At 39.6% G+C, this 26945-nt stretch overlaps 1 protein-coding gene across 1 annotated transcript in view; it reads left to right on the forward strand.

Moving 5' to 3' along the window:
* The first annotated feature begins 11971 nt into the window (after positions 1 to 11971).
* The window catches only part of MBD2 (methyl-CpG binding domain protein 2), a 70189-nt gene continuing 55215 nt past the window's right edge, over positions 11972 to 26945 (forward strand). The window contains exon 1 of the mRNA XM_059039730.2: positions 11972 to 12579. Within this exon, the coding sequence (XP_058895713.1) occupies positions 12044 to 12579 (536 nt within the window). The 5' untranslated portion in view covers positions 11972 to 12043. The remainder of the gene's footprint in view (positions 12580 to 26945) is intronic.

Raw genomic sequence — 26945 nt, forward strand, 5'->3', positions numbered from 1 at the left:
AAAAATATTTCCTACTGAACTTTTTGACATTAATATTTTCATACATTTTTACTGTCACGAAACCCCTATATTGGAATAATTACTTCCTGATGAATAGATGGAGATGAATAAGGGAAGGGAATGAGCATATAATCCTCATCAAGAGAGCAAGCTTTGCTCTCTCTTGCTTCTGAGGCTGCTACTATATAATAATATTTGGCTCTGTAGTCAGTGACCCTACAGAAACTCTTGACTTTCTAGACACATCCCACTTCTTCAACTAACACTTTTCTTCTCCCTGCACCAAGCAATCCGACTTACAGATGAACACAGTGAACAGTCCAGGTCTATCGTTCAGTGCTAAAAATTTCTTTAAGCTCAGAGTTAGAGCTGAGAGCAATCTCTGAAACTCAAATCAGCTAAAGAAGAAACAATATGAAGATTTATCAAAAATGATACACTAGAAACCTGAGAAAGAAAAGTATGCTGCTTGCTGAAAATGTCAGCTTAAGGAGTGACAGCATAACAGACAACACTGATCCCTCGCCCCCTACATAAAAGCCATGCAGGGCTTTATGTAACACGTGCCACATGTACAAAAATTAAAATTATCTATAATCAAAGGTAAAGCTGTATTTCACCACAATATGTAATTCAAAGAGCCTAGGTTTTGAAACCAGATGGCTACACTCTAGCTTTATTATTTACCAGTTAGGTAAATTCTGATGGGTAATTTAACTGCTCAATGCCTTAGTTTCCGCATGTGTAAACTGGAGATAATGCTATTTACTTTGCACGGTGTTGTGGAGATTAAATATAATGCACGGGAAGTATCCAGCACAAGGACTGGTGTGTAAATAAACACCCAGGAAAAAATGGTAATTATCTTCATATTCGTGAGGTGGTGAGCGAAGGTACCAAAAGGGAGTCACATTACAATTTTTAAAATTGTTATATTTTACCAAAGTCATACATGCACATAGTTCAAAAAGTTAAATAATACTAAGAAGAATAATACTAAGAAGTATATAAAGAAAATATGCAATACTCTGCCCCATCTCTCTCATCCTCTGTCCCATCCTCCAGAGGCAACACATTTCTGCTTTACTAGCTGCTTTCTCTAGTGTACATTCACCTTCTCAATATTTGGTTAAATCACTCAAATATTATTACTTATTACATAATATCACAATATTATGACCATGATTATATTTCATTTTTTTCCCCTGAAGTTAATGATTACCTCTTTTAAAAATTTTCTTAGTGTTCTATGTAATTATCATTGATTTTCTTCCCTGCAGTCCCCAAGAGCTTTCTTTTTTAATTAATTAATTAATTAATTAATTAAATTTTTGGCTGCATCGGGTCTTCATTGCTGCCCGCAGGGTTTTCTCTAGTTGTGTGAGCGGGGGCTACTCTTCGTTGCAGTGCGCGGGCTTCTCATTGCAGTGGCTTCTCTTGTTGTGGAGCACCAGCTCTAGGCGCATGGACTTCAGTAGTTGTGGCACACGGGCTCAGTAGTTGTGGCTCGGGGGCTCTAGAGCGCAGGCTCAGAAGTTGTGGTGCACAGGCTTAGTTGCTCCGTGGCATGTGGGATCTTCGCAGACCAGGGCTCAAACCTGTGTCTCCTGCATTGGTAGGTGGATTCTTAACCACTGCGCCACCAGGGAAGTCCCTCCAAGAGCTTTCTACTATAATTTTCTGCATAGGCATCAGCATAGATAAATGGTCCTCTTTTTTTTTTTTTTTCCTAGAAATTTGCCTCATATAACCTTTGTCGTTTTTGCCCAAATATTGCTCCCTGGGCCTACTGCACATCTCTTAGGAGCTCTTTTCCCCATCACCCTGGGCATTCCTTTGCCTCTCTCTGGTGTTATTGGAATCGCCCTTTCCTGGATCCCCCCGTCTTCCTCAATCTTGTCTCACCCCCATGATTTGGTAAAGAACATCTTTTAGCAGCCTCCTGGGAAAGACCCCTTAGAAGATATACTTTTGAGACCTACCTTGCAGTTCTGATGTTGATGGAGTGTAAAATTCTCGTTTAAAAATAACTTTTTTAAAAAAAAATTAAGGCATCGTTTCTTTGCCTTGTAGCTTTAAGTGTTGTTGAGAAGTTCAGTGGTATTCTTACTGCCAGCTCTTTGTATGTGAATTCTCCAGAGTTCAATGGTGGTGTTTTCGCCAGTGCTTCGTATGTGAATTTTTTTCTCTCTGGAAGTTCAGGATCTCTCCTTTAACTATGATGTTCTGAAATCTCATGATGCTATATCTAGGGGAGAATTTCTGTTTTTCTTCATTATGCTGGGGTCTCAGTGGGCCTATCAATCTGGAGACTCATGCCCTAGAATATTCCTTAAATTTTTTTTTTTTTGATAATTTACTCCTCTTTGTTTTTTCTATTCTTTATTTCTGATACTTTTATTGGTCAGATATTGGAATTCCTAGGTTTTTTTCAATCTTTTTTCTGGGGGATTTTCTTAATTTTCTAATACTTCTATTGATTTTTAAATTTTGCTATCTTAGTTACATTTCTAAGAGCTCTTTCTTATTCTTTGATTGTTTCTTTTTAATATCACCTTGTTCATCCTGAAACATCTTCTGAATATGTTAATCTCTGAGTATATCAATTAGAATTTTTTTTAAGTTTATTCAGTTCTTCTCATTGCTCTGTTTCTTCCAAAATTATTTTTTGCTACTGTTTTTTACTATATTTTTCCATGTAAAGTTTTCCTCAAATGTCTGGGGATCCTAGAATGCCCACAATAGTGAGTAAAACATGAGAAAGTTGTTTGGAAGCTCTATGTACATGGACAGGAGAGATTTTTAAGAATGTCTTCAATAAATAAAGAAATAGTACAATACACAGAAAGCAGGGCATTTATGTCCCAAGAAAAAGACCTGGGGGTAAGTGCTGAAGAGTTAAATAACATCCTCTGAGAAAAATCCATCTTATATAAAGAGTGGAAGAAACAGGATAAGAGAAAACCAAGTAAAGGTGCTTAGGCCAGCTTGGTGAAGCATTTGAAATGTATCAGTTGGAGGACTTGATCTGAGTGAGATGCAGTGAGTAGGTACCCTAAGAACCTAAGAATGGGGGTTGTCTGATCTAAATAATAGTGAAGGAAATATTTGGGAGTGAGTTAAGTACAGGCTGTTGTGCTGAGGAATCTGGTGATGATAAAACATTAGGTCAAGGAAAAGAAGTCTGTAGTCTGGGCATCGTGCTGCTTCTGTGGGGGTAACAGTGACATTTGTCATGAGCTGCCTTGGGTTATGAAGACAAGGTCAACACCAAAGTACCAATGAGTGAAAGAAATATTAAAATTTGACATCCTATTATCTCTTTTATTTCTACAACCCAATGATCTCAGTAGGGGACATGCAAAAAGTTGTGCCTGCAACCCTCCCCTCTTATTCAAGTGTATCTTGAATGATTAAATAGCTTATACTCTAAAATAATGTTTCTCTGGCAAAGAAAATTCACATTCTCATGATGGTCACAGGAGACTTACATTTCAAAATACGTTCAGAGATTATTCCCTTATCGGTTCCATGATAAAGCAAGGTTAGGCAAAAACTAGACCCGAATAAAATTATATTGCTTTCCAGTCACGTTACTGACTTCTCCTGTGTTCCTCCCACCCCTGCAATATACAACCCAGTGAAATATCACAACTTGCTTCACTTTACCGTAATATTTATTATAGCAGGATCTTGTCCTTCTATGTTATTAGACCACTCAGATCTTATTATTATTCTAAGTCTAGGGTTAAATCATTTGAATATTTTCCAAACTTCTTAGAAAAAAGAAACTTTAACATATGATTTAAAAACTTTTAAAGGGACAATTTTCAGTGCTCACAAATGATATTGCTACTAGAAGGGAATGTCTCTTTTCTACTCTTGTTTTTAAAGAGACAGCTGTTTTTGCTTTGTTTTGTTTTTCCTAAACACTCCTGGTCTCTTGCCCCAATTCCCTGAAGAGATAAACAGTGAATGTGGGAAAAAGCAGAATCTTTGTAGCTCAGACACTTTCTCTCTTCTCTTCCTCTCTGGCATTTTGATGCCTGTACAGCCCATTTGTTCTTGATTGTTCTTGGCCAGGTTATAAAGACTAAAATTAAAAACCAGGCCCCTTGGGGTGGAGGGAGAGCCCATATATAGTCTAGTCCTAACCAGGCAGGTTAGTCTATTAAATTTTGGGGTTCAGTGTCAAGCCCATTCAGCTGTCACACTATGCTCTGTCCTCTGGCCAAGCTTTTCTCAGTGAGAAAGGAGTTATTTTGGACATCATCTTTCTTATTCCTTTTCTTATTTCTTTATTAGATTCACTACTCAAGAGCGATAGAGGGGTTCCAGGCTTTGGGCCCCTCAAGGCCTCACCAGAAGCCAATGAGTGTGATTCCCTTTTCACCTGGAAAACTGTTATCCGGTACCTATAGTGGGATGATCTTGCCATTGCTGCCTAAGCCATGTCGGCATCAGAGGGCAGGGGTCAGCTCCTGTGGCTAAATCTGGTGAGTAGGTGACATTGCCAAGGGAGAGCATGTAGAATGAGAAGACAAGTCACCTAAAGAAGGACCTCGAAGAATACCGTTATCTAAGGAACTATTCAAGAAAGAAGCTATACCACAGGCAAGTGGAAAGTGATAGAATGGGAACAGAAGAGTATGATGTCTCATAAGTCAAGGAAGGAAAGAATTTCAAGAAGTAGGGGGTCACCAGAGACGAATATCAATTTCTCAGAAATCTCTTTGCTTAGGAAGAAAGGATATGACCAGGAGACTGCAAATTAGGGCCCTTTTCCTTAACCTTGAGAAATACACATATTTCTTTTATAAGGAAAAAATTCTTGAGGACCCTCCCCTCCCTGTGTTGAGTTAAATTATTGTTCTGATGTTACTTAAATATGTAAAATTATGAAACTTGTTTTAACCTCATTATGCTTATGGTTCTTATGTAATTAAAAATGAACAAATTTATAAGTTAAATATAAGTAAAATTATCAAATTAACTCAGTTTACTATTGTGGATGAGGGAAACCCTCCAAAGCCCGTTCCCCCTCCCTGAAGCCAAATTAATGACTTCAAGTGAACATGGCACCGATTGCCACTAGTCAGATAGTTTGGGTTTTGGCCTATGAACACCACTGTATTCGTCAAGTAACAAGCTTTCCCACCGCTTTTCTCTGATCGAAAGAGAGCAAAACTTTTTATTCGATGTGTCCTGAAGTTATTTGGCTTTCATATGGCACAGCCTCATTGTTCACATATTAAGTTGGCATCTGTCCCTCCCTTTGTCATTAGTCAATGTCATCCAAAATAGCACTGTTACCAACTAGATCACTCTTGGGCAGTGAAATAAGGCGGCGGGACTCAAGACACCAGGTGTTTATTCTTACATTAGGGATTTTTTTTTTAAACAAAAGATTTTCTTGAAATGGAATTTTCAGCTGTAGAAACACTGACTAGGCTCCCCCTCCCCATACTTATTACTCTACTCAGGGCTCAGATGACAGTTGCAATGAAATGATCAAGTTCAAAGACAACTTGAACTCCAGATACTCTCTGGAGCTGGACCTGTCATTGTGTGAAGCAAGGGGATAAAAATTAGAGCCAAAGTAGTGGGGAATCTCTTGGAATGCTTTTCCTTCTATCAGAGTATGAAAGGGAGGCCTTTCTTGGTCTGCTACTGTTAGGGGCAAAGCCTACCAACCACTCTCCTTTGCTTTCTCTCTTCCTTTCTCCCTGACTCTCTCTCTTACCCTTTGCAATCTCTTACCTAGCGATCATAAGCTTGGGAGCTGCCCAATTTCCAGCAAGATACACACACTTCATTGAAGTTAGGAACCGTATCTCAGTAAAGAATGCTCTCTACTTCAGTTATCCAAAAACCCAAAAGTGGTTTTATCCAAACATGGTCTAGTTTCTCAAATAACACAAAGGTCTGGTGATAAAGAGTTTGCAAGATTTGGTCAACTGCTCAATAAGGCCATTCAGGCTTCATCCTCTGGCTCCACTGTTCTTAGGATGTCTGCCGTTTATCTTTCTGTTCTTTGCTTCACAGTTGCAAGTGGCTGTCAAGGCTTCAGAAATCACGTCCATGTTTAAGGCAGGGACAAAGGGACAAGGGTAGTGCTGATCATGTTTTTGTTTTGCTTTAATAGAGAAGTAAAGACTTTCTCAGAACCACTGCCAGTTCTTCCCTGTTCTCATTTAAACTACACTGGGATAGCTAGTACTTATATTTTTTTAGTCTTTATAATAGAGGCAGGCAAGGGAGATCGGTGGTGGGTGTTGCATTAGACTAACCAACGTGTCTGCCACACATGGTGACAGACAGCTGCTGGATCACTGCTGTTCCCACCTTCCGTCTCAGAGGACAGACTTCCAGGCTGTGTAGAAGAATATGTGACATTAATAATAGATGCTTGGAGATAAGCAATATGAGGACTCAAGATTGTCTGTACAGTTGTGATTAACTTGTTGGGGCGTCGAGGTGGTTGAAAGGTTGGGATATAAAATCTGAAAGTATTTCAGAATGGAATCAAAAGGCCAAATCATGGGCTTGCTCTTAGTTTTTTTAAGCTATGCTAAAAAGTACCACAGATTAGGGGTAAGGCAGAAATTAGCAACTCAAAAACAAACAAAAACAAAAAATACTCTGAGAACTTTGTAAAAGATTCCAAAATAAACAAAAAGACATTGAAATATATGTGTGCATATAATTTCAGACTATTAGGAGGAGTCAAGTTATTTGAAGTCAAAGAGGAGAAACAAATGTAGATAAATATACCAATTTAGGAATGGTTGTTTAGAAGTAGACTCTTATTTTGTGATTATTTTATGATATATATTCCTCAAAATTTTTGAGGAATCGATGAATAGTTACTTTCAATTCATGTAGGAGCGACTACCCTAAATCTTATAATTATTTTATAATTAAGCATGTTTGTAAAATAAATTTAAGCTTTTTTTGGACGCACAGGCTCAGCGGCCATGGCTCACGGGCCCAGCCTCTCCGCGGCACGTGGGATCCTCCCGGAACGGGGCACGAACCCGTGTCCCCTGCATCGGCAGGCGGACTCTCAACCACTGCGAACCAGGGAAACCAGGGAAACCCAAGCCTCATTTTTAATTAAGTCAAATTTATTGTTAAATAACTCTTGGGACATGGAAACCTATTCACATTTTCTAAGATAAGAACAGCTGTTAATACTCTGATTTCACATAATCCGTGTGATTATATACTTCCATTGAGAATACAATATGCTGCCCATTATTTTAAGAGTGCACAGTTTTTAAATTTGGGCTTCCCTGGTGGCGCAGTGGTTGAGAGTCCGCCTGCCGATGCAGGGGACGCGTGTTCGTGCCCCGGTCCGGGAAGATCCCACGTGCCGCGGAGCGGCTGGGCCCGTGAGCCATGGCCGCTGAGCCTGCGCGTCCGGAGCCTGTGCTCCGCAACCGGAGAGGCCACAACAGTGAGGGGCCCGCGTACCGCAAAAAAAAAAAAAAAAAAAAAAAAAAAAAAAAAAAAAAAGCATTAATTTGATTTATTCATCAAGTATCTAATAACCTCTCCCATATTCCAGGCAAGCCCAGTCATAGGTACTGGGGATGCAATGGTGGACATGAAGAATGGCCTTCTAGGCTGGTAGGGGAAGAAAGACAAATAACAAATTACAATAAAGTACAATAAATGGATGGGGGAAATACCTAAGGATAGTGTGGCATCCAGCACACAACCCAAGGGGGTGCAGGAGAGGAGGGTTAGGGGAGGTCAGAAAAGGCTCCTTGGGGGAAGTGATGTCTAAGGTGAGACCTAAGGGATAAATAGGAATTAGCCAAAGACAGGTGCTGGGGTGGGGATGGGGGTAGAAGCAAAGGAGCTTTTTCCACTCTGAAGTAGGAACAAGTTCAAGGGTGAGAAAACCAGAGACAATGGGGCAGTTTGAAAGCAGCTAAGCAGACAAAGCTCTAAACTTGGGAGTCAGGAGGACTGGGGTCTAGCCCTAGCTCTGCTACATCTGAGACATATGTGAGACATTGGGAAAGCCACTTAACAGCACGAAATCTCCTGGCAAGATGTGTTTTCCGATTTATTCAGTTACTACTCCTCCACTTCTTGTGAACAGCAGCCATTGTCAGCCCTTATTTCTCTGGATCACGTGTCCTAGCATTCCGGTGGTTTTTTGTTTTCTGTTTTTGTTTTTGACAGATCCTGCCTCAGGTTTCTTTGTACAGATAGCACAGGAGGATACCAGCCCCATGCAGCCCAGGGGTCACGCCGGTCCTGTCCTCACACTGGCGGAATTCATCAAGACATTCTGTCCTCACAAAGGCCTCTACTCTGGAGCCTTTGTGAGGGCCTGGGCATCTTTGGGAGCCTGAGCCTGAGCTGGAGCCGGAGCTGGAGCCACAGCTGCAGTTGGCTTGGCCTTGCTTTGAACCTTGGCCTGGGACTTTGGGCCGCAGAGCCTGAGACCCTTGGCGATGTGGGCACGAGCCTGTTTCCCGAGCTTAGGGTGAGCAATGTAGGCAAGTCGCCTGAGGTTTGCGGCTGCCACACTTTGGGAACTTGGGCTTGAGCATTCTGGTGTTTTGTAGCCAGAATTAAGTTAAAAAACCCCACTGTTTGTCATGTTGAGTGGTATCTTAGGACTCTGAAACCTAAATGTGGTTTTCTTTCTACTCCTAGTACTGTGTTTTCTATTTTTTAGGATGTTAAATCAAATAAGCATCTCTCCACCCCTTAATCCTAAACACTTAATATCAGCCACTTACTTATGGCTAATGTAACAACCAGCAGAAAATTTTAAAAATGCCAGACACTATCTTCTGAAATAATTTCCCTTGGTACAAAACTTACCTTTCCTTGTTTTCTCTTGCCTTTCAGGTAATTAACTCTTGTCTTTTCAGTTTGAACTATGCACTGTAAGATTCCTCTGGAGTCATTCCAAGTGGCAGGTAAAAAAAAAAAAGCAAAAAAATCTTTATTTATACTGCATATACTTGAAAGTGTCACTCGGTTTCCTGCCATGCCATGCCAGCAGTATTTTGTTTTAGTTGGGAACTAGGTGAACGGTAGTTGGGCCAACTCAGTGAATCATAAAACCTGCTAATTAGAGCTGGAAAATGGTTTTTGGCTATGCCTTCACTCTTATTTAATGTCTTGATGAATTCTGACCATACTGCTTGGACTCTGTTGAAAGAGGGAAAGTTATGCCCCTGTTATCACTTGATGCAAATATGTTCATTAGAAACAAGAAGAATTTCCAACATTTAAATCCTTCATTTACTTAGAAAATTCAAATGCAGGTTATGTATTTGTTAATTAATATACAGATCTCAAAACCAGCCACGACTTCATGTTCTTTTAAGTTTAATTCCCTGAATTTGTTCTATTTTTCTTAATAAAAATCCAAACTACCTATTTTTCTTGAAAACGGCATTATCTGTAGTGGCTTAAACTCAGCTTTCCCTGGAAATAACAAAACGAAAATATTTTAAAGAATAGGTAGTCTTCCAGGGGTGACAGGTGGTGTTTCAGCACCTGCTTTTTACACCTGGGAGTAAGAGATCAGAGGTGGTTAAATCTCTACTGTTTGCTTAAGGGGCCAGATTTCATACATAATTCTCTCTTGTTGTCTTTCACTTTTTCCATTAGGTGAAGCCAGCAAGACCTTTTCCACTGTAAGAGAGATAAAATTGAAAAGTTTGGTCACAGCTGTCCTGCCTGAGAAAAACAATGTTGCTGTTCTTCGAGGAGTGATACAAAATGCATTTTCCCAGAATTAGAAAAGGGTTATTATTTGTCCAGTATTTTAATGGAAACAAAAGGACTTATCTCTTAGGTATTTAGCATTTATCCTCAATACTTTTAGGTGTCAATCTAATCCCTGTGAGAATTTAATGTTTACTTAATTACACTATTTTCTTCTTTTAGTGGGAGAATAAATGTTTTTTGTTTGTTTTTATACTTTGGTTTATGGTATCACAACAGAAAAATTCAAATATGACCAGAAAAGCTTTTGAAATGCTCTAAATGAGATTTTCTTAACAGAGGGAACATTCCACTATGTCTAGTGGGCTTTAGCGTATAGAATCTGTTAACAGAAGTCAAAGTAATTACCTTAAAATGATAGTGATTTATTCTTTTAAACATGCTTTTATATCCATTACATCATTTGATCTATAGCCTTGTTAGACACAGCATGGAAAGGTAAACATTTCCAAAAGTATATCTTTTCCCATCTCTTATCTCTACCACTTCTACTGAGATTTTTGCTCACATTTATCCTTTTGTTTTTAATTAGGTGTGAATATCAAAGCCCTTCCGCTTACAGAGGTTGTTTTTTTTTGTTTGTTTGTTTGTGTTTTTGCAAACCCTGTGGCTTGTGGGATCTTAGTTCCCGGACCTGGGATTGAACCTGAGCCCCCAGCAGTGGACGCATGGAGTCCTAACCTCTGGACCTGCAGGGAATTCCCTGTTATCCAAACTTCTCTGACTTTTACTCCTTCACCTGCGCCTTAAACGTAGGAGTTCCTTAAGACTCAGTTCTTGGTTCCTCTTTCTTTTTTTAATTATTATTTTTAAAATTTTAATTAATTAATTAATTATTTTACCATGCATATTCTTTCTTGGTGATGTTATTTACTTACAGGGTTTCCTTCAACTGTCACTTTCACAAGATGACTTCTAAATGCATGACTCCAGCACTGACCTGTCTCCTGAGAACTTGACTTTGCAACTCTTTGCTAGACACATTTCTAGACAGATTTCATGGAGGAAGCTATAGCTTAGCATATCTCAACTCAAGGACATTAAAAGAAGTTTAAGATCAAGCTCAGAGATAGACAAGTTTGTGTGTTTGAGCTGGTGTTTGAATATGCTGCAAAAGCAGATCAAATAAATTTAGGTTTTCCATTATTGTATATTAATCAATATTTTCTATCCATTAAACTTGGCCCTCAACTTTTAGGTCCTACGTAGCCAAAAACTGAAGATAATTGAACACTATTTTCAGTATTCCAAACATTTCATAATATATCATCTTACATTTCAAAAGGTTAAACAAAGATATAGAAACCGCTCCTCCGAAATGGAAATCAGTTTTCTTAATCAATTTGGTATTATTCTTTAAAATCACTCCTGAACAATGAGTTGGCAGGTCCAAGTGAATTCCATCCAGATTCCTAAAGGCTGGTGACAGTGGGTTAAATTGGTCTTTCAACATAAAGGTGTATTTACCAAGTCAAAGGTCATTGATATTTGTCAAAGGTCATTAGACAAGGAAGTACAAATTAAGACCCTGAGAAATTTGGTAAATTCTAGGTGGATTCAGGAATTCTGGTCATTTTATGGGGAATTTAGCGGTAAAACCTGTAGAACTGGAGGGAACTTTCCAAGTTGTCACTTACCATCCTGTAGCCTTACAAAGTTCTAAGAGAATAATTAATCCAGGGTCCTAAGGCCCGGAAGCCAGACTCTGGAGGATAGTGATACTCCGCTATGGGGACACTTCGACTCAATCCATCAGTCTGAGCTCCCTGGCAAGCTACGATGTCGAGGCAGGAAAGGGGGTATCTTCCATGTCGTTAAATGAATAGTCTCATATTTATATAGTAAACATAAAATATGAGATACATTTTGTTTGTTGCTCTTTAATTGGGAAGCAAACGTAGGTAAAATCATACAGTGAGAGAGGTTAACCCAGTTTGAAACAAATTAACCGCACTTCTGACATTTCTCTACAAGTGACTCTGGGCCCAAATCGCGCGCCTCTTGGGGGTGGGGGCAGGAAGGGCGAGGCCGGGGGCGGAGCGGGTGGGGCTGGGGGGCGCGTCCTCGAGGAGGCGGAGACAAGATGGCCGCCCTGACCGCTTGGAGGACCTAAGAGGCGGTGGCTGGGGCCACGCCCCGGGCGGGAGGGCCTCTCTGTGCGCGCCCGCTCTATGATGCTTGCGCGCGTCCCCCGCGCGCCGCGCTGCGGGCGGGGCGGGTCTCCGGGATTCCAAGGGCTCGGTTACGGAAGAAGCGCAGCGCCGGCTGGGGAGGGGGCTGGATGCGCGCGCACCCGGGGGGAGGCCGCTGCTGCCCGGAGCAGGAGGAGGGGGAGAGCGCGGCGGGCGGCAGCGGCGCTGGCGGCGACTCCGCCATAGAGCAGGGGGGCCAGGGCTGCGCGCTCGCCCCGTCCCCGGTGAGCGGCGTGCGCAGGGAAGGCGCTCGGGGCGGCGGCCGTGGCCGGGGGCGGTGGAAGCAGGCGGGCCGGGGCGGCGGCGTCTGTGGCCGTGGCCGGGGCCGGGGCCGTGGCCGGGGACGGGGACGGGGCCGGGGCCGGGGCCGCGGCCGTCCCCAGAGTGGCGGCAGCGGCCTTGGCGGCGACGGCGGCGGCTGCGGCGGCAGCGGTGGCGGCGGCGCCCCCCGGCGGGAGCCGGTCCCTTTCCCGTCGGGGAGCGCGGGACCGGGGCCCAGGGGACCCCGGGCCACGGAGAGCGGGAAGAGGATGGACTGCCCGGCCCTCCCCCCCGGATGGAAGAAGGAGGAAGTGATCCGAAAATCTGGGCTCAGTGCCGGCAAGAGCGATGTCTACTACTTCAGGTACCGCCTTGGGGGCGGGGAGGGGGCGGCAGGGTCAGGCCGGGGTCAAGGGTCGAGAGCTGACCTGGGTAGGGGACGTCAAGAGGAGAGCAGGGGCCAGAAGGGAGTGGCAGAGACAGACTGGCCTGGTAGTAGAAGGTGCCCGAGCCCTTGGGTGAGAGTTGACCCCAGTGCAGTGACAGTCACAGTGTCTGAATGGTGAGAGGCCATAGGAGGGCCTCTTACAGGTAAAGTGTTGGGGAAAATGGTTTGCGGAAAGAAGGGTTACTCTGGCAGGGATGATTATTCCTCTGAAGGGTTAAAAGAAGGTGTAATTCATCGAAACTATAAAACCAGTCACTGTTGGCTCCTGTCCCAGATTCATCATCACAAGAGTGTTTAATCATGCACATGTGGAAGAATGAGGTATCTGCAGTAACAAGGTTTCAGTTGCTTTGTGGGATCCAGGAAAGTTTCTTATGAAGTAGCCACTTGGAATGCCTGTAGTTTCTTGGTGTTGCAGAATTTACTCCCTTTTGAAACCAAACAGTGTAATACGTTGTTAGACTCCTAGACCAAAATTTGTCCTCCGGGGGATATTTGGTAATGTCTGGGGACCTTTTTGGTTGTCACACCTTGGAAGGGGGTGCTACTGGCATCTAGCGGGTAGAGGCCAGAGCTGCTGCTAAACATCGTATTCTACGGTACACAGGACAGCCCTCACAACAAAGGATTATCTGGCCCCAAGTGTCACAAGTGCTGGATTGAGAAAACTTGGTCTGAATGATAACAGGTTTTCAGCTTGATGGTGAATCCTGTGGTCATGCTTTCCGACCCAGTAAGCTCAGGGAACTGTCTTTGGCTATTGATACCAATGGAATTTTCTTAACAAATTTACTAACTTTTCTTATAAACAGTCCCATTTCTCGAAGAGAATACAAATATAAACATGTTACACTCAGTGGCTTGGAGGGCCATGTTTGTGGGCTAATTGAATCATTTCCAGGGACGATATATGGGTGTTGGGGTAGTTGTCGTCTGCCATTTAGCCATTGGAGTATTGTAGGAAGGATTTCCTTTTTTCCATACATTACCCCTGGGTAAAAGTATATATATATATATATATATATATATATATATATATATATATATATATACACACACACACACACACACAAATACAATGTTTATGAATTGAAAATACTCTTAAATAGATTTAAGAGGTTAAAAAGTACGTGTATATGTGTATGTGAGTATGTACATATATATATTCACACAAGAATGCGATCACTACTGGTATAACATGTAAATATGAACATATTCCTGATAGTTGCTCAAATATATGGAAGAGTAGTTTCAGTGAAGTTATTTCACCTATTGAAGTAAAAAAATAAAATAAAATGAAAGTGGTGTTGCATTAGAACTTATTTTGTCACTTAATCCGAGACCACTCATTTTGAAATCTTAAATGATAATTAGAAAACTTATTTTAAACATACAAAGGTGATAATCTTGTTTTGTATTTCCCCATCATTACATATTAAATTTATTTCAGTAATACTAAGAAAGTTATCGTGGAACAAATGGTTACTCTCAAGTTCACTTGTTTAATTTAGTGCTTTTCACAGTTGTTCATTTTTGCATATTCTTTCGTTAACAGCTCCTTCTGTTTTCTTTTTAAGCAAGTAGTATGCATAACCTTCTTTATGTGAACTCTGTATTGATGTCTTTTAGCCAGTTATATGTGACAAGAACATTCTGTGTCTGGGATTGAACTCCTTGAGGAATAAGTGACTAGTCTATTCTCAGTAGAGCATTTTCAACTTTGAATTTCGCTCCCTGTGGCACTTTTCCTGGGATATGGTTTGTTTGGTTTTGGGATGATGTATTTGTTCGAACTTACTTTTGGTTGCTGCAAAGCTTTTTTGTTGCTGTTCTTTTTGCAGTACCTGGAAAAGTTATTTTAAAAAGGCAGATTGGGCTTCCCTGGTGGCGCAGTGGTTGAGAGTCCGCCTGCCGATGCAGGGGACACGGGTTCGTGCCCCGGTCCGGGAAGATCCCACGTGCCGCGGAGTGGCTGGGCCCGTGAGCCATGGCCGCTGAGCCTGCGCGTCCGGAGCCTGTGCTCCGCAACGGGAGAGGCCACAACAGTGAGAGGCCCACGTACCGCAAAAAAAAAAAAAAAAAAAAAAGTCAGACTGCTGTAGCAACTCATTCTGATGTGTGGTCACCTTTTATTTTTTTAAAAAAATGTATTGTAAATTTTCGATGTTAACTTTTATACAAGCTCAATAGATTATTTTATGGTAGAAAAACTGATATAATCAATCTAAAACTTTCTAAACAAATTCATCCTGTGAAGAATCACAAACCAGTGTAGTAATAATTACTCGCTAAAATTGAAGTCTTGGGCTTCCCTTGTGGCCCAGTGGTTAAGAGTCTGCCTGCTAGTGCAGGGGACACGGGTTCGAGCCCTGGTCCAGGAAGATCCCACATGCGGTGGAGCAGCTAAGCCTATGCTCCACAGCTACTGAGCCTGCCCTCTAGAGCCCACGAGCCACAGCTGCTGAGCCCACGTGCCACAACTACTGAAGCCTGCGTGCCTAGAGCCCGTGCTCTGCAACAAGAGAAGCCACTGCAATGAGAAGCCCGCACACCGCAATGAAGAGTAGCCTGTGTGCAGCAATGAAGACCCAACGCAGCCAGTAATAAAATAAATTTATAAAATTAGTCTTTTAAAAATAAATTTATTTAATAAATAAATTTATAAAATTAGTTTTTTAAAAGTAAATTTTTAAAATAAATTTATAAAATTAAAGTCTTAAAAATGAATTTATTTAATAAATAAATTCATAAAAGTCTTTAAAAAATAAATTTAATAAATTTATAAAATTAAAGTCTTTTTAAAATAATTAATTAATTAATTTTATTATTGGCTGCACTGGGTCTTCATTGCTGTGCGCCAGCTTTCTCTGGTTGCTGCGATCAGGGGCTACCCTTCATTGTGGTGCACGTGCTTCTCATTGCGTTGGCTTCCCTTGTTGCAGAGCACAGGCTCTAGGCACTCAGTCTCAGTAGTTGTGGCTCGCGGGATCTAGAGTGCAGGCTCAGTATTTGTGGCGCATGGGCTTTACACGGCGTGTGGAATCTTCCCGGACCGGGGCTCGAACCTGTGTCCCCTGAGTTGGCAGGCAGATTCTTAACCACTGAACCACCAGGGAAGTCCCTTAAAGTCTTTTTATGAGACAGTACAACATGATTTGCTTTTTACTTGTTTATGCCAAGTGAAAAGACACATTGAACAGAGTTGTGCCACATGGGCTTAGTTCAGGGCTGGAGGGAGTGCTGTCTATTGTTTGTTGTCTACCTACAAAGCTTAGTTGCTGTACAAGATTGTAACATCCAGTCTTGATTTCATTTTGAGAGGTTACATTCTGAGACAGGAGGACACATAGAGTGTGATGTGATACTTGTGATATAGTAGTTACTCTGACTTTGACTTCTGCTTTCAGTGATGAATGCTGGAAGTCATCTACTCATATTAGAGGTGAACACACTATTTTTCAATCTGCAGTGTCACTGCTTTGCATATTAGCATCCTTGTATACCTGCCACTCATTGAAAACCAGTAGCTCACAGAATACTAGCCATATCTGTTAATATGTGGATTAAGAGTCAACTCTTCCGTTGGTAATGTGAACACCTGCACACAGTTGTGTGCACATAGATTCTAATAATGCTAACTCCTGATTTAGCTTGCCCATGGGAGGATTAATTTAAACAAATCTGTGCCTGTTAACGCAGGGTGTGTCTTACAGTTATTAATTGGACTTAAGCTCATTGAGAAAGCCTCAAATTGTGGTAGAATTTTTTTCTTTTCTTGCTGTTTCCTGAGATTGCCAAGTTCTAATAGGAAGGTATGCCTCTGGTTGCTAGTTAAGCAATATAATTATGCCTTCTGTCAGGATTACTGATAGTACTGTGGCAGTTTGTATATGATCATCCAAAGTTTGTTTTTTAAAAGGGTGTGGTTTGATCAAGCATTGGATCCATTGGTATAGTTTCTGAAAAAGTTCATTGCCATCATATGAGCCCATTATTTGAATAATACTTTTCTTACTGGTCTACTTGACTCCTATCATTTCTAGTTTTTGTTTCTTGCACTTGCAGATTGATATTTTTGAAATATTGTTTTCCTCTGCAGAGGAACCTTTAGTAGCTGTTTTATGCCTTTTTAAAAATCAAGTCTATGCTTAACCTTGGTGTGAGCTCTGTATCGATGTCTTGTTGGGTTCTAGACTTCTGGTTATAACTGGGTTAAAGGCCTGGGAGTCATGGTAAACTGCTACAGCTGCTGCCATAAAATATCATCTGGTTGGGTATTGGAAACATAATAGTAACCATTTTTGACTCTTTTATTAAATTATGATGCATTCACACCTGATCACTTCTCTGAAAAGATAAAATGGAACCAGAGAATAGTTAAAATAATCATTAAGGAGCAGATGCATGATGAGAGACTAAAGAGATTCCACCTTGATCTGGAAAGAAGAGGACTCGGGCAATATAATTGAGGGCTTTAAATCATGAGTGAGATGATAAAAGTAGGAGTCTCTAGGGAAAGCAGCAGGGCACAGGGGGTTAAGGTCTGGAATTGGTATTCTACCTCTGCATTTACCAATGGTGCAGCCGCGAGCATGTCATTTACACTTCCCAGTGCTGTGGTTTCTCTGTTTGTAAAGCGGGTATGATTGTACCTGTACCTCATAGTGCTATAAGGATTCAATTCTAGAATACCAAAATAAATATGTAGATCCCTTAAAGTTTTGGATATGTTTAAGGACTAACTAAGGAAAACAGTTCATTAAATAACTCAAGTTGTATGGACTGAACATATAAATAGGTTTAAAAAAGTCTGTAGGCATATCTCATTTGTTAGGAAAGGCTGGTATGGTCTTTGAGGCCATGAATTCTGAATCATTGAGGATGTCAAAGTTCAACTAGGCTCTTTCCCTCTTTTTTTTTTCTTTTTTTTTTTTTTGGTTTAAAAATAATAGACTCTCTCTGGTAGTCTTTGTTGGAAAAAACTAGCTCAGTGGACCAAGGGTCACAGTTCTTTTTTTAAAAAAATAATTTTTATTGGAGTATAGTTGCAAGGGTCACACACAGTTCTTAATTGAAGTCTTGTTGACATTCAGTAAACTATCTTTCTCCATAATATTTTCTTTCTGGTCATCCTTATGTAGTTAAACGTGGTGTCTCCTGTATTACTCTTGTTCATTTCCGCAGGACCTGTGGCTTTCTCACATAGCTGTCTTCCTCCCCCCAGACCCAGTGCTGAACACACAGATACTAAATAAGTGTTTGATACATGGCACGTAAAATTTTGTAAAACAAGGCTTAAGTGACCTCTTAGCCTTTGCTTTATATTACCTGTGATGTTGTGCTGTGCAATTATCTCCATTTTATAGATGGGGAGTTAGGACAGGGAAGTGAAGTAATAGGCTTGAGGTTGTACTGCTAGTAGGTGCAGAGTTAGAATCCTGATGCAGGTGGTTTAACCCCACAACTCTTAGCTACCCTGCTCTGCTGCTGCCTCACATAGAGATCTCTAGTTATATTCTAAAATATTGCAACATCTGTTGCCTAATCTACTTTATTAAGCTTGGTGTACCACTAAAATAATGTAATTATTTACTATTATGCTTGCATCCTGAAGTTGACAAGGGGTACATTTTAAATCCTGTTTCGCAGTGAAGCTATTGTACCAAAAGATGATCTTCCAGTTCTATGTAATATTGAAGCGGGGAAAAATGGAAAATTTGTAGTAAATTAACATAATTAAAGCAGTTTTTTTCTGGGTAACAGAAGTGACCATTTTGTTCAGAAATATTTCCCTTTTTCTTGTTTATCCTAGGGTTGCCCCTCTTATTTATCAGATATTCAGATAGGCAACACATTCGCGGAGGAGCAAGCTATAGATCTTTTTCATTTTAAAAGCTTTCACTTAAATTAGAAGAAATCACATTGTAACTTGCAGGCTAAATAAATGCAGCTTATGAAATAGTTTTATATGGTTCCTGGGAAAAGCTTTATATGTTTCTTTCAGAGTTGAGATACAGTTGAAATGTATCCTACAGACCAATTAAAAAAAAATCCCTTTAGTTGGAGAAAGGAACAAAATACAATATTTATTAAATGCTTATTGCGTAATTGAAAGTTTAACTTGCTTTTAGTCTCTTTTCTTGATAATGCCTGATTGAAGCCTGAATCCAGAAATAAAAGACAGGTGTGGTGGAAATTGTGCTCTGATAATTCTTTTCTCAACTGTACCATCATATCTTTTTGTGATGTGCTAGAGGGATTTCTGTTAGGTTGCAACATTGTCATCTGTCCTACATCCGATTTTTGGAGTTTGACATGCAAAGTCTCACCTGCCAGAATACGCATAATACCTGTAGTTGAGGAAATACATAGCTCAAAAGGAACCGATACACATACATGCTAAAAATAATCTCCAACAGAAACTGATGTATGATTTTTTTCAGATTGCTTTTAAAATTTCATTTGTGAGATATAGAGTCACAATTTAAGTTTTTGTAATTTAACTTTAGTGGAACAGAAGCAGATGATTTGTGAAGTTGATGATGATTTTTTTTGCTTTGTTTTTGTTTTACACTTTATAGTGGGACTAATAGAGATTCATAATGTTTAGCTTGTATTTGAGATTTCTTAGCCCAGCATGATGAATTAGAAATAAGTCATCAACTCTTATTTCATGGATTTACTGTTTGACTTGATAGGTATTACTTGCAGCTCTTGTCTGTTGATCTTTTATTGTTTGCCATTTCCACTAAGAAATAACTAGGCAAATTGAAAAATGAAGTTTTACTTAATTTTGTCAGAACTTCTAAAAACTAAAACTTCTCAAGGAAGGAGAAGTATAAAATAGGGTGAAATTTGAATAATATATGTGGATCTTATGATTTTGCCTTATCTTATTAGGGTATAAATTCAAACTCATTTGTTTGGGAACTTGACTACATAAGCAGTGTGAAAATGCAAATGATAGTAAATATAAAATTAGATCTTAAAAACGGAACACAGCATTTGTCAGGAATAATTATTCGTGATTTACAAATGTGAGGAAGAAGAACATCATCCTCCTGATGATTTTTGACTGCTGTATCTTGGTGTTCTTTTCCTCTTCTTTTTATACTGAATGAATTAAAGCAAAAATGAATGTCCTTAGAATTCTTTTTAACGTGTATGCAGTGATATATGCATCTCTTTAAAAAAGAAAGATCTTTCCTGGAGGCCCCTAGCAGAAGTGGGCAATATAATACAAAAGTGGACATACGGGGCTTCCCTGGTGACGCAGCGGTTGAGAGTCTGCCTGCCGATGCAGGGGACACGGGTTCGTGCCCCAGTCCAGGAGGATCCCACATGCCGCGGAGCGGCTGGGCCCGTGAGCCATGGCTTCTGAGCCTGTGCGTCTGGAGCCTGTGCTCCGCGACGGGAGAGGCCACGGCAGTGAGAGGCCCGCGTACCACACACACACACACACACACACACACACACACACACACAAAAAGTGGACATATGAAATACACATTGCAACTTTTTATTGTTAGATGCTACAAGTCATAAATTTACCATGTCATATTGCCATAGCAGTTTCTAAATGCTTTCTCTCCATTTCTGTACTTATTTGAAGACCTTGTTTGAAGTAAGTCTGTCCATAAACTACTTGCATAGCACTGGTTTAGAATAAAAATAGGGACTTTGGGTCAGGAGATTGGGACTTGAATCTTGAATCTTGCTTTATTGTTTTAACTTGGACAGATTTTTAAACTTTTGTAAGCTTCCGATTTCTCAACTGTAAATCAGGGGTAAGAATTCTACTTCATGGAATTTTGTGAGATTAAATGAAAATACTGTAAGGCATTAGGTGTGTAGTAGATGGTCAATAGATCAGTAAAATCTTTGTTCCTTTCTCTTCACTTAATTACCCAACATAAATAAAAGCATATGCTTGTTAATTATGTGAGGATTTGCAATATTTTGTTGTATTTTGAAATGTGTTTAGGGTAGAGCTTAGGTTTTACACGGTTATCAGAGGTTTAAAAAATATTCCATTTTTTCCCTGATTATAAAAATAACCCATGCTCAGTGTGGAAAATTGGGAAAATAGAGAAGAGTATATAAAGAGAAATCACAATCCTTATATAGTTCTAAAGAGAATCACTGTTAATATTTTGACATATTGTCTTCCATTCTGTTTTCTGAATATATTTGTCTGTGCACACACATATACACACACCCCAACACATGTTTGTGTATGTGTGTATGTTCTTTCATAGTTCTTTTCATACTGGAGGAATCCATAGATTAAAGCAAGGATGAATGAATTTAAAATTCTGTTGAACATGTGTGTAGTGATGTATGCATTTCTTTAAAAAGGCCTTTTCCAGAGACCCCTAGCCTCTTTTTAAGAAATATAGTTTGTTTTTTGGGTATTCTTTTTTTTTTTTTTTTTTTTTTCGGTATGCGGGCCTCTCACTGTTGTGGCCTCTCCCGTTGTGGAGCACAGGCTCCGGACGCACAGGCCTAGCGGCCATGGCTCACGGGCTTAGTTGCTCCACGGCATGTGGGATCTTCCCGGACCAGGGCACGAACCCGTGTCTCCTGCATCGGCAGGCGGATTCTCAACCACTGTGCCACCAGGGAAGCCCTGTTTTTTGGGTATTCTTATCTATCTATGTGTATATTTTTTTATTATGGGAGAGTTCAAACATATGCAAAAACAAAAGTAGTTAGAAAAGTGTAATGAATTCCTCCTGTACTTGTCTACCAGTTTTAACAATTATCGACTCCTGGCCAGTCTCGTTTCATCAATATCCAGTCCCCTTCCCACCTCTCCCATTATATTTTGAAATAATTTCCAGACATGCTTAATTTCTGACATTTCCATAGCAGTGTTCAGTCTCTAATTCAACCAAAATAACCAGTGTTTTTGCTTTTTCAGAAGGTGAGTGCTTGTGGCAGTGAGATGAGATTAGGTAGAATTCTATGTTCATTCATTTTTTTTATTTTTTAGTGGATCACCCTGAATTTTTAACCATATTCGTAACCATGATATAGAGATAGTGGAATTTGCTACCAATAATATACCCTGCATATAATTTTTGTTAAATAAATGCTAGTTTATGGAATAAGGATGATGGGTACAGAATTTGAATTCTACTAAAGGTCTTTCATACCATTTAAAATTGTGTGGTGATTCCTTAAACGTTTAAGTCGAGGGAAAAGGTGGAATGCTGTCCATCTTATCTGTAGCCAAATTGTAAATACACTTTTTTTCTTATTGATACTTTAAAAATAATTCTCCACCCCAGCCCCCACCCCAGCTGCTAAGGAAATTCTTTCATGCTCCAATTTACTTGCCCAAACTCTTCATATTTTTTAAAAACTACTTTTCAGTTTTCATGGGGAAATAGCTTGCATACTTTAATGTTTATATTTTAAGAATTTTATTATAGAACATTTCAAACTTATATACAAAAGTAGAATTATATAAAGAACTACCAAGTATCCAGTTCAACAGTTGACAGCCTTATTTCATCCATACCCACATCTACTACCCTGACTCAACCTTCATTATTTTGAAGCACATTTGATGTCCTATCATTTCATTCATTAATAACTCTACTTCAGTATGCTATTTGTGAAGATAAGATTTGAACTTGTAGAAGTTTTACAGCCATATAGAACTCAGTATTTCAAACTAGACTACAAGAGATGCCAACAGGTGGTTCATGATTATTTACGTAATTCCTATTACTTTGTTCTGTTAAGGTTTTATGGAAGAGGTATAAGATGGATTAGTGTTTCTGGGCTCTTGGGGATTGTGGGTGGAGACACTCATGCTGGACCAAGTAAGATACATGGTTTGCATAGGGCTGAAGAGGGAAATCATTCAGCCTATTGATTCAGATTAGACTTGAATAAACCAGTATGGCAGAAGTCACTGGGTAAGAGGAGTGGAAAATAGGGTTGAAAGGTTATGAGAAGACTGGATGACAAAGAATCTCAAATGCAGGGCTAAAATGTTTGGCTCCCTTTTGCTGATGGGTTGAAGTCCGTTGAAGGCATTTAAACTGGCACTTTCATAATAGTGGTGTTTGAGGAAGAGCAGTCTGGCTAGTTTAGGATGCAAAGAGGCTAGCAAATAGAAAATCAGCCGATTGAGGTGATTGAGACTTGAGGTGATTGATTTAGGCAGTGGCAATAGAAATGGAAAGGAAGGATGGATTCAAAGGTGATTATGAAGGAACTGGATTTTGTAATTGATCAGAGATGGGAGATAGTAAGATAAGAGTAGATAAATTCTGCCTGGGACAAACTATAGAGGAGGGCTGAGGATGTTCGTTTTAGGAAAGGCCTACATTTAAAGTTTGGGAGGAAAGGAGTTAAGGGGGACTGGGAGCTGACTTTTAGATGGATTTTCCTGTGTGTATGTCATGTAGTTTTGAAAAAATTGGTATATATTTCTTCAAATTAATTGGTTTGGCAATTTTCTGATTGTACTAAGGTACAAAAAGATAGTGTAAATTTCAGATTTTTAGTCTCAGCTAAAATTTGATTTCTGGAGACAATTGTTATTTAAAGTTAGAGAAATCTTTCTTTCAATACTTAACACTCTTGTAAGTAACAAGTAAACTTTAACACTTAGAGGGTTAGAAAAAATAGAAAGTTGATGTTTTTTTTATTCTCAAACTTTTCCTGTGCTGTAGCTTCTAGAATTTTTATTATTCCCCACAAAGCACTTCCTGATATTGTTGGAGAGCCATGCGCCTTAGAACTTGCTCTTGAGCCATAGACCTAACCATCTGCTGTCCACGATGCTCCTTCCTGCTGATAGGCCAGTTCATCTCCTTCCACTCTGGTTGCCGCCACCCCCACAGTTCATCCTGTTAGAAGCTGGTTTTAAGGTATACTTGTGTTTGCTCAGACCTCTGGTCTCCTCATAATGGTTTGACTGGACATCATGATTATCCATTTTACCAAAGTAACATGAAAAAAATACGTTTGCTCTACTACTCATTTTCAGAGTGCAGTTTCACATGCAAGCAGCGGTCTTCAGAGAGTTAATTTTCATATCATAGACCGGCAGGGCATATTACAGTTGTCTAGCTCCGATAATGCCGTTTACAGATGAGTTTATAGAGTGACGTAATGGGAATACTACTAAGTTAAGGTGACCGTTATTTAAGTCTTTCTGATACCTCAATAAAGTTTTTTTAGATTTGAAAGTCAGATGCCAAATAAAATTTCTTTCCTTTTGAAAATCTATAGTTAGAAACCCTAAGGTAGAGTTAGGTTTAAAAAGTGCTTTAAATCAACTATACTTCAATTTTTAAAAAAGTTGCTTTAAACAGCTTAATCAAAATGAAGGCAAGCAAAGACATAGTTCAAGTGATGAAATGTTCTAATATGAACCGGAAAAATGTAACTCATGCTTTTGATTTTCATTTAATAGTTACTTTTCTTCAGGGTATTTAGTGGGGAGGACAAGTTAAAGGTGAGATCACAGGTTGGCTCAGGATAGGCAGATCTAGGGGGCAGTTGGTAGGGAAATTTTTTGTGGTTGAAAGTGAAATATTAGTATTTCATTACCAGGATTAGAAGTAATCGCTTTGGGCAGAGAAAACTGAAAGTGACTAATATCCTTCACTAGTCTACTAGAGTTAAAAAAATAATAATTTCCCTAAGTTACAGTTTGATGCTTTTAGAATAAAAGCTTAGTCACATTAAGTCCTGGTGTGTCTGAGACTGTTACCTAACAGCAGCCATCTTAGAGGGCAGACAGATGATAACTTAGTCACTTTAGTGACATACAGTCGTTTTGTTTATCTAGCACTGACTTCCTCGGCATTTGGCCGTTGTGCATTGGTCCCTACGGACAGAATTTCTGCTTAACCATTCCCGTGGGCCTTGTCTTTCTAATATGCTTGCCCTTGCCCTCATCTCCTGCAGAGGAAGGTCCCTGGTCTTAAAATCCCCTGGGGCAGCCAGGTTGACTTTCCTTAAAGCAGTAAGCAAAAGCTATAGCAGTTATGGAGAAGAAAATGGCTTGTAGCACGTTCTGAAGGCAACAGTGTGTATGACCAGTCCTTGTGGATGACCAGTACTGGTAGCTGTGCATTACAGATGTTTGTATCTGTATATCAAGTAGTTTATCAGAATCTTATTTACCAGTAACTGGAATATCTGATTATAAGGACTATATGCCTATTTTAGCTTAATTAAAATTATTCGTATTTATATGTGATATAATAACAGGGTACTCTTTACCAGTTTTTCATTAACTTGGGTTTTTTAGTAATACTTCACTTCTTATGTAGTATAAGATTAACCATGAAAATATTTTCCAGTTCAGTTTTTAAATTCCAGACAATGTAAATTTTATATAAGCATAGACTTTTCTGTTCCATTGTGTCTGCAAATGAAAACCATGTTCTTAACTATTCAACTGAGAGGTTTTTTTTTTTGCTCTCAGAAGTTACTTTGTTCAGTACTAGCCTATATACGTTATGTTTGAAGGTTTTAATAAGGGACATCATAAGTTTTGGTTGTTTACTAATCAAGGGAATGTTTAGAATTGTAATGAAGTAGAATTGAGGGATAGTAGAATTATTTCTAAGTGGGCTTTCAGAATCACAGACAACTTCATAGATGCAGTGACATTTTAGCTGGGCTTGGAGGATTTAATAGTTTTATGATAGACAGGATATTGCTTATGCTCAGCCTTCCACCTGGAGAGACATGGCTGGAAGTCAAAGGTACATGGCATATTTTGGTGACATTGAGTTTAGAATGTGAGGTGTGTTCAAGGTTGCTGGGAAAAAGTCAGGAAAAAAACAACAACCTGAACAGATGGAAGGTTTTTGATGTTCCATTAAGGAGGCAAAACTATTTTGTCAGCATTGGGGAGTCTCTGAGCATTTAGAACTTGGTATTAGATGTGTGGGCTGAGGGATGGAGCACTGAACATTGTGTTTGGCCTTCTAGCTTGAAGATTAGCTGCTAAGTAGACAACGATGCTACAATAGAGGGCAACACAATAAGATCCGGTTTGGGGGTGGAAGTTTGCAGTGAGCAGAAATGATTCAAGTTTTAAACAGTATTGAGGGTTATGTGCTATTTCATTTTGTGATACTGAGCATATTTGGAAATCTGGATTAGAATGGGAGTTGAGGTTTGGTTATACATAATTCTATATTCTTTCCTCTGCTGTGTTCTGCTTGTTGTTTGCTTCTTTCTGTTCTGTTACGTTCTGGTCTTAACTGGTTGTTATCTTCATCTGTAGGCTGAATTCTATACCTTGAATTGTGTTTCAGGAATAGCTACGTCATGTGATTGTGGAAAAAGAATGTTGATACGATCTTCAGTTGTGTTGAAGTCTGTGGTGGCAGAATACCATGGAGTTTGTGACAGACTGGGGTGTGTTGATTTGGACTTGACCCAGAGGGAAGTTTTGCTGTTCCAGGGAAATGTAAATTGCTTGGTTTTCCAGCCTTTTCTCTTTTGTCTTCCTGTTGAATTATTTTTCTTTTACTGTAGTCAGTTGGTGCAAGGTTAAGTTCTCAATATGACATGTTGGCTTCTTTGAGAGGTGTTTGAGAATTCTCACAATTCTCTTCTGGTGACATATCCCACTGCAGTTTATTCTAGCACATTTGGTTCAGAAAATTTATTAGAAGAGACTTTGGGGTATTCTTCCTATAAAATTTTTCTTACACTTCAGTGCAATATGGGAAAAATTTTTTTAGGAAAGACTAGTTTAGTTTAGCCCTCTGTATAATTCTGGCACTTCTGTCATTTTCCAGCCTCGACAGTTTTTCTTATGGGAAGTAAGTTATTCTTGATATCCTTCTCTCAGATAAGAGTTAGGCTAACAAAAGTCATGTCAGCATCATACAAACACATTTGCAAATGTTTGCCTTAGTTTTCTCCTTTCAGTAACGTTAGGGAACATTTAAATATTATCAAAAATTCAACAATTTTTTTTTTCTGTTGTGAATGTTATGAGTTCAAATTGGTAGCACAAAGTTTATATGGGTTCCAAGTGTTGTGTAAATGTGTTGTTAACAAGAGTTGTTGACTTCAGAACAATTTGTTTTGAAGTTCTTTGTGATTACTGTTGGCATTGTGTATATGTAATACAGAAAAAAAATGTCAAAAATCAACTTGGAAAATTTGTAAGATTGAAGACGTTTGCAGTGTGCACATTGTGTTGTGCATGCTGTTTGGGTTGGGATTCTGTTAATGGTTCTGGGTGAGTGACCAGTGGGATAATCGGTATTCACATCTGTTATGTGCCC

This window comes from Kogia breviceps, chromosome 15 (assembly GCF_026419965.1).
Source record: "Kogia breviceps isolate mKogBre1 chromosome 15, mKogBre1 haplotype 1, whole genome shotgun sequence".
NCBI classification, from domain to species: Eukaryota; Metazoa; Chordata; class Mammalia; order Artiodactyla; family Physeteridae; genus Kogia; species Kogia breviceps.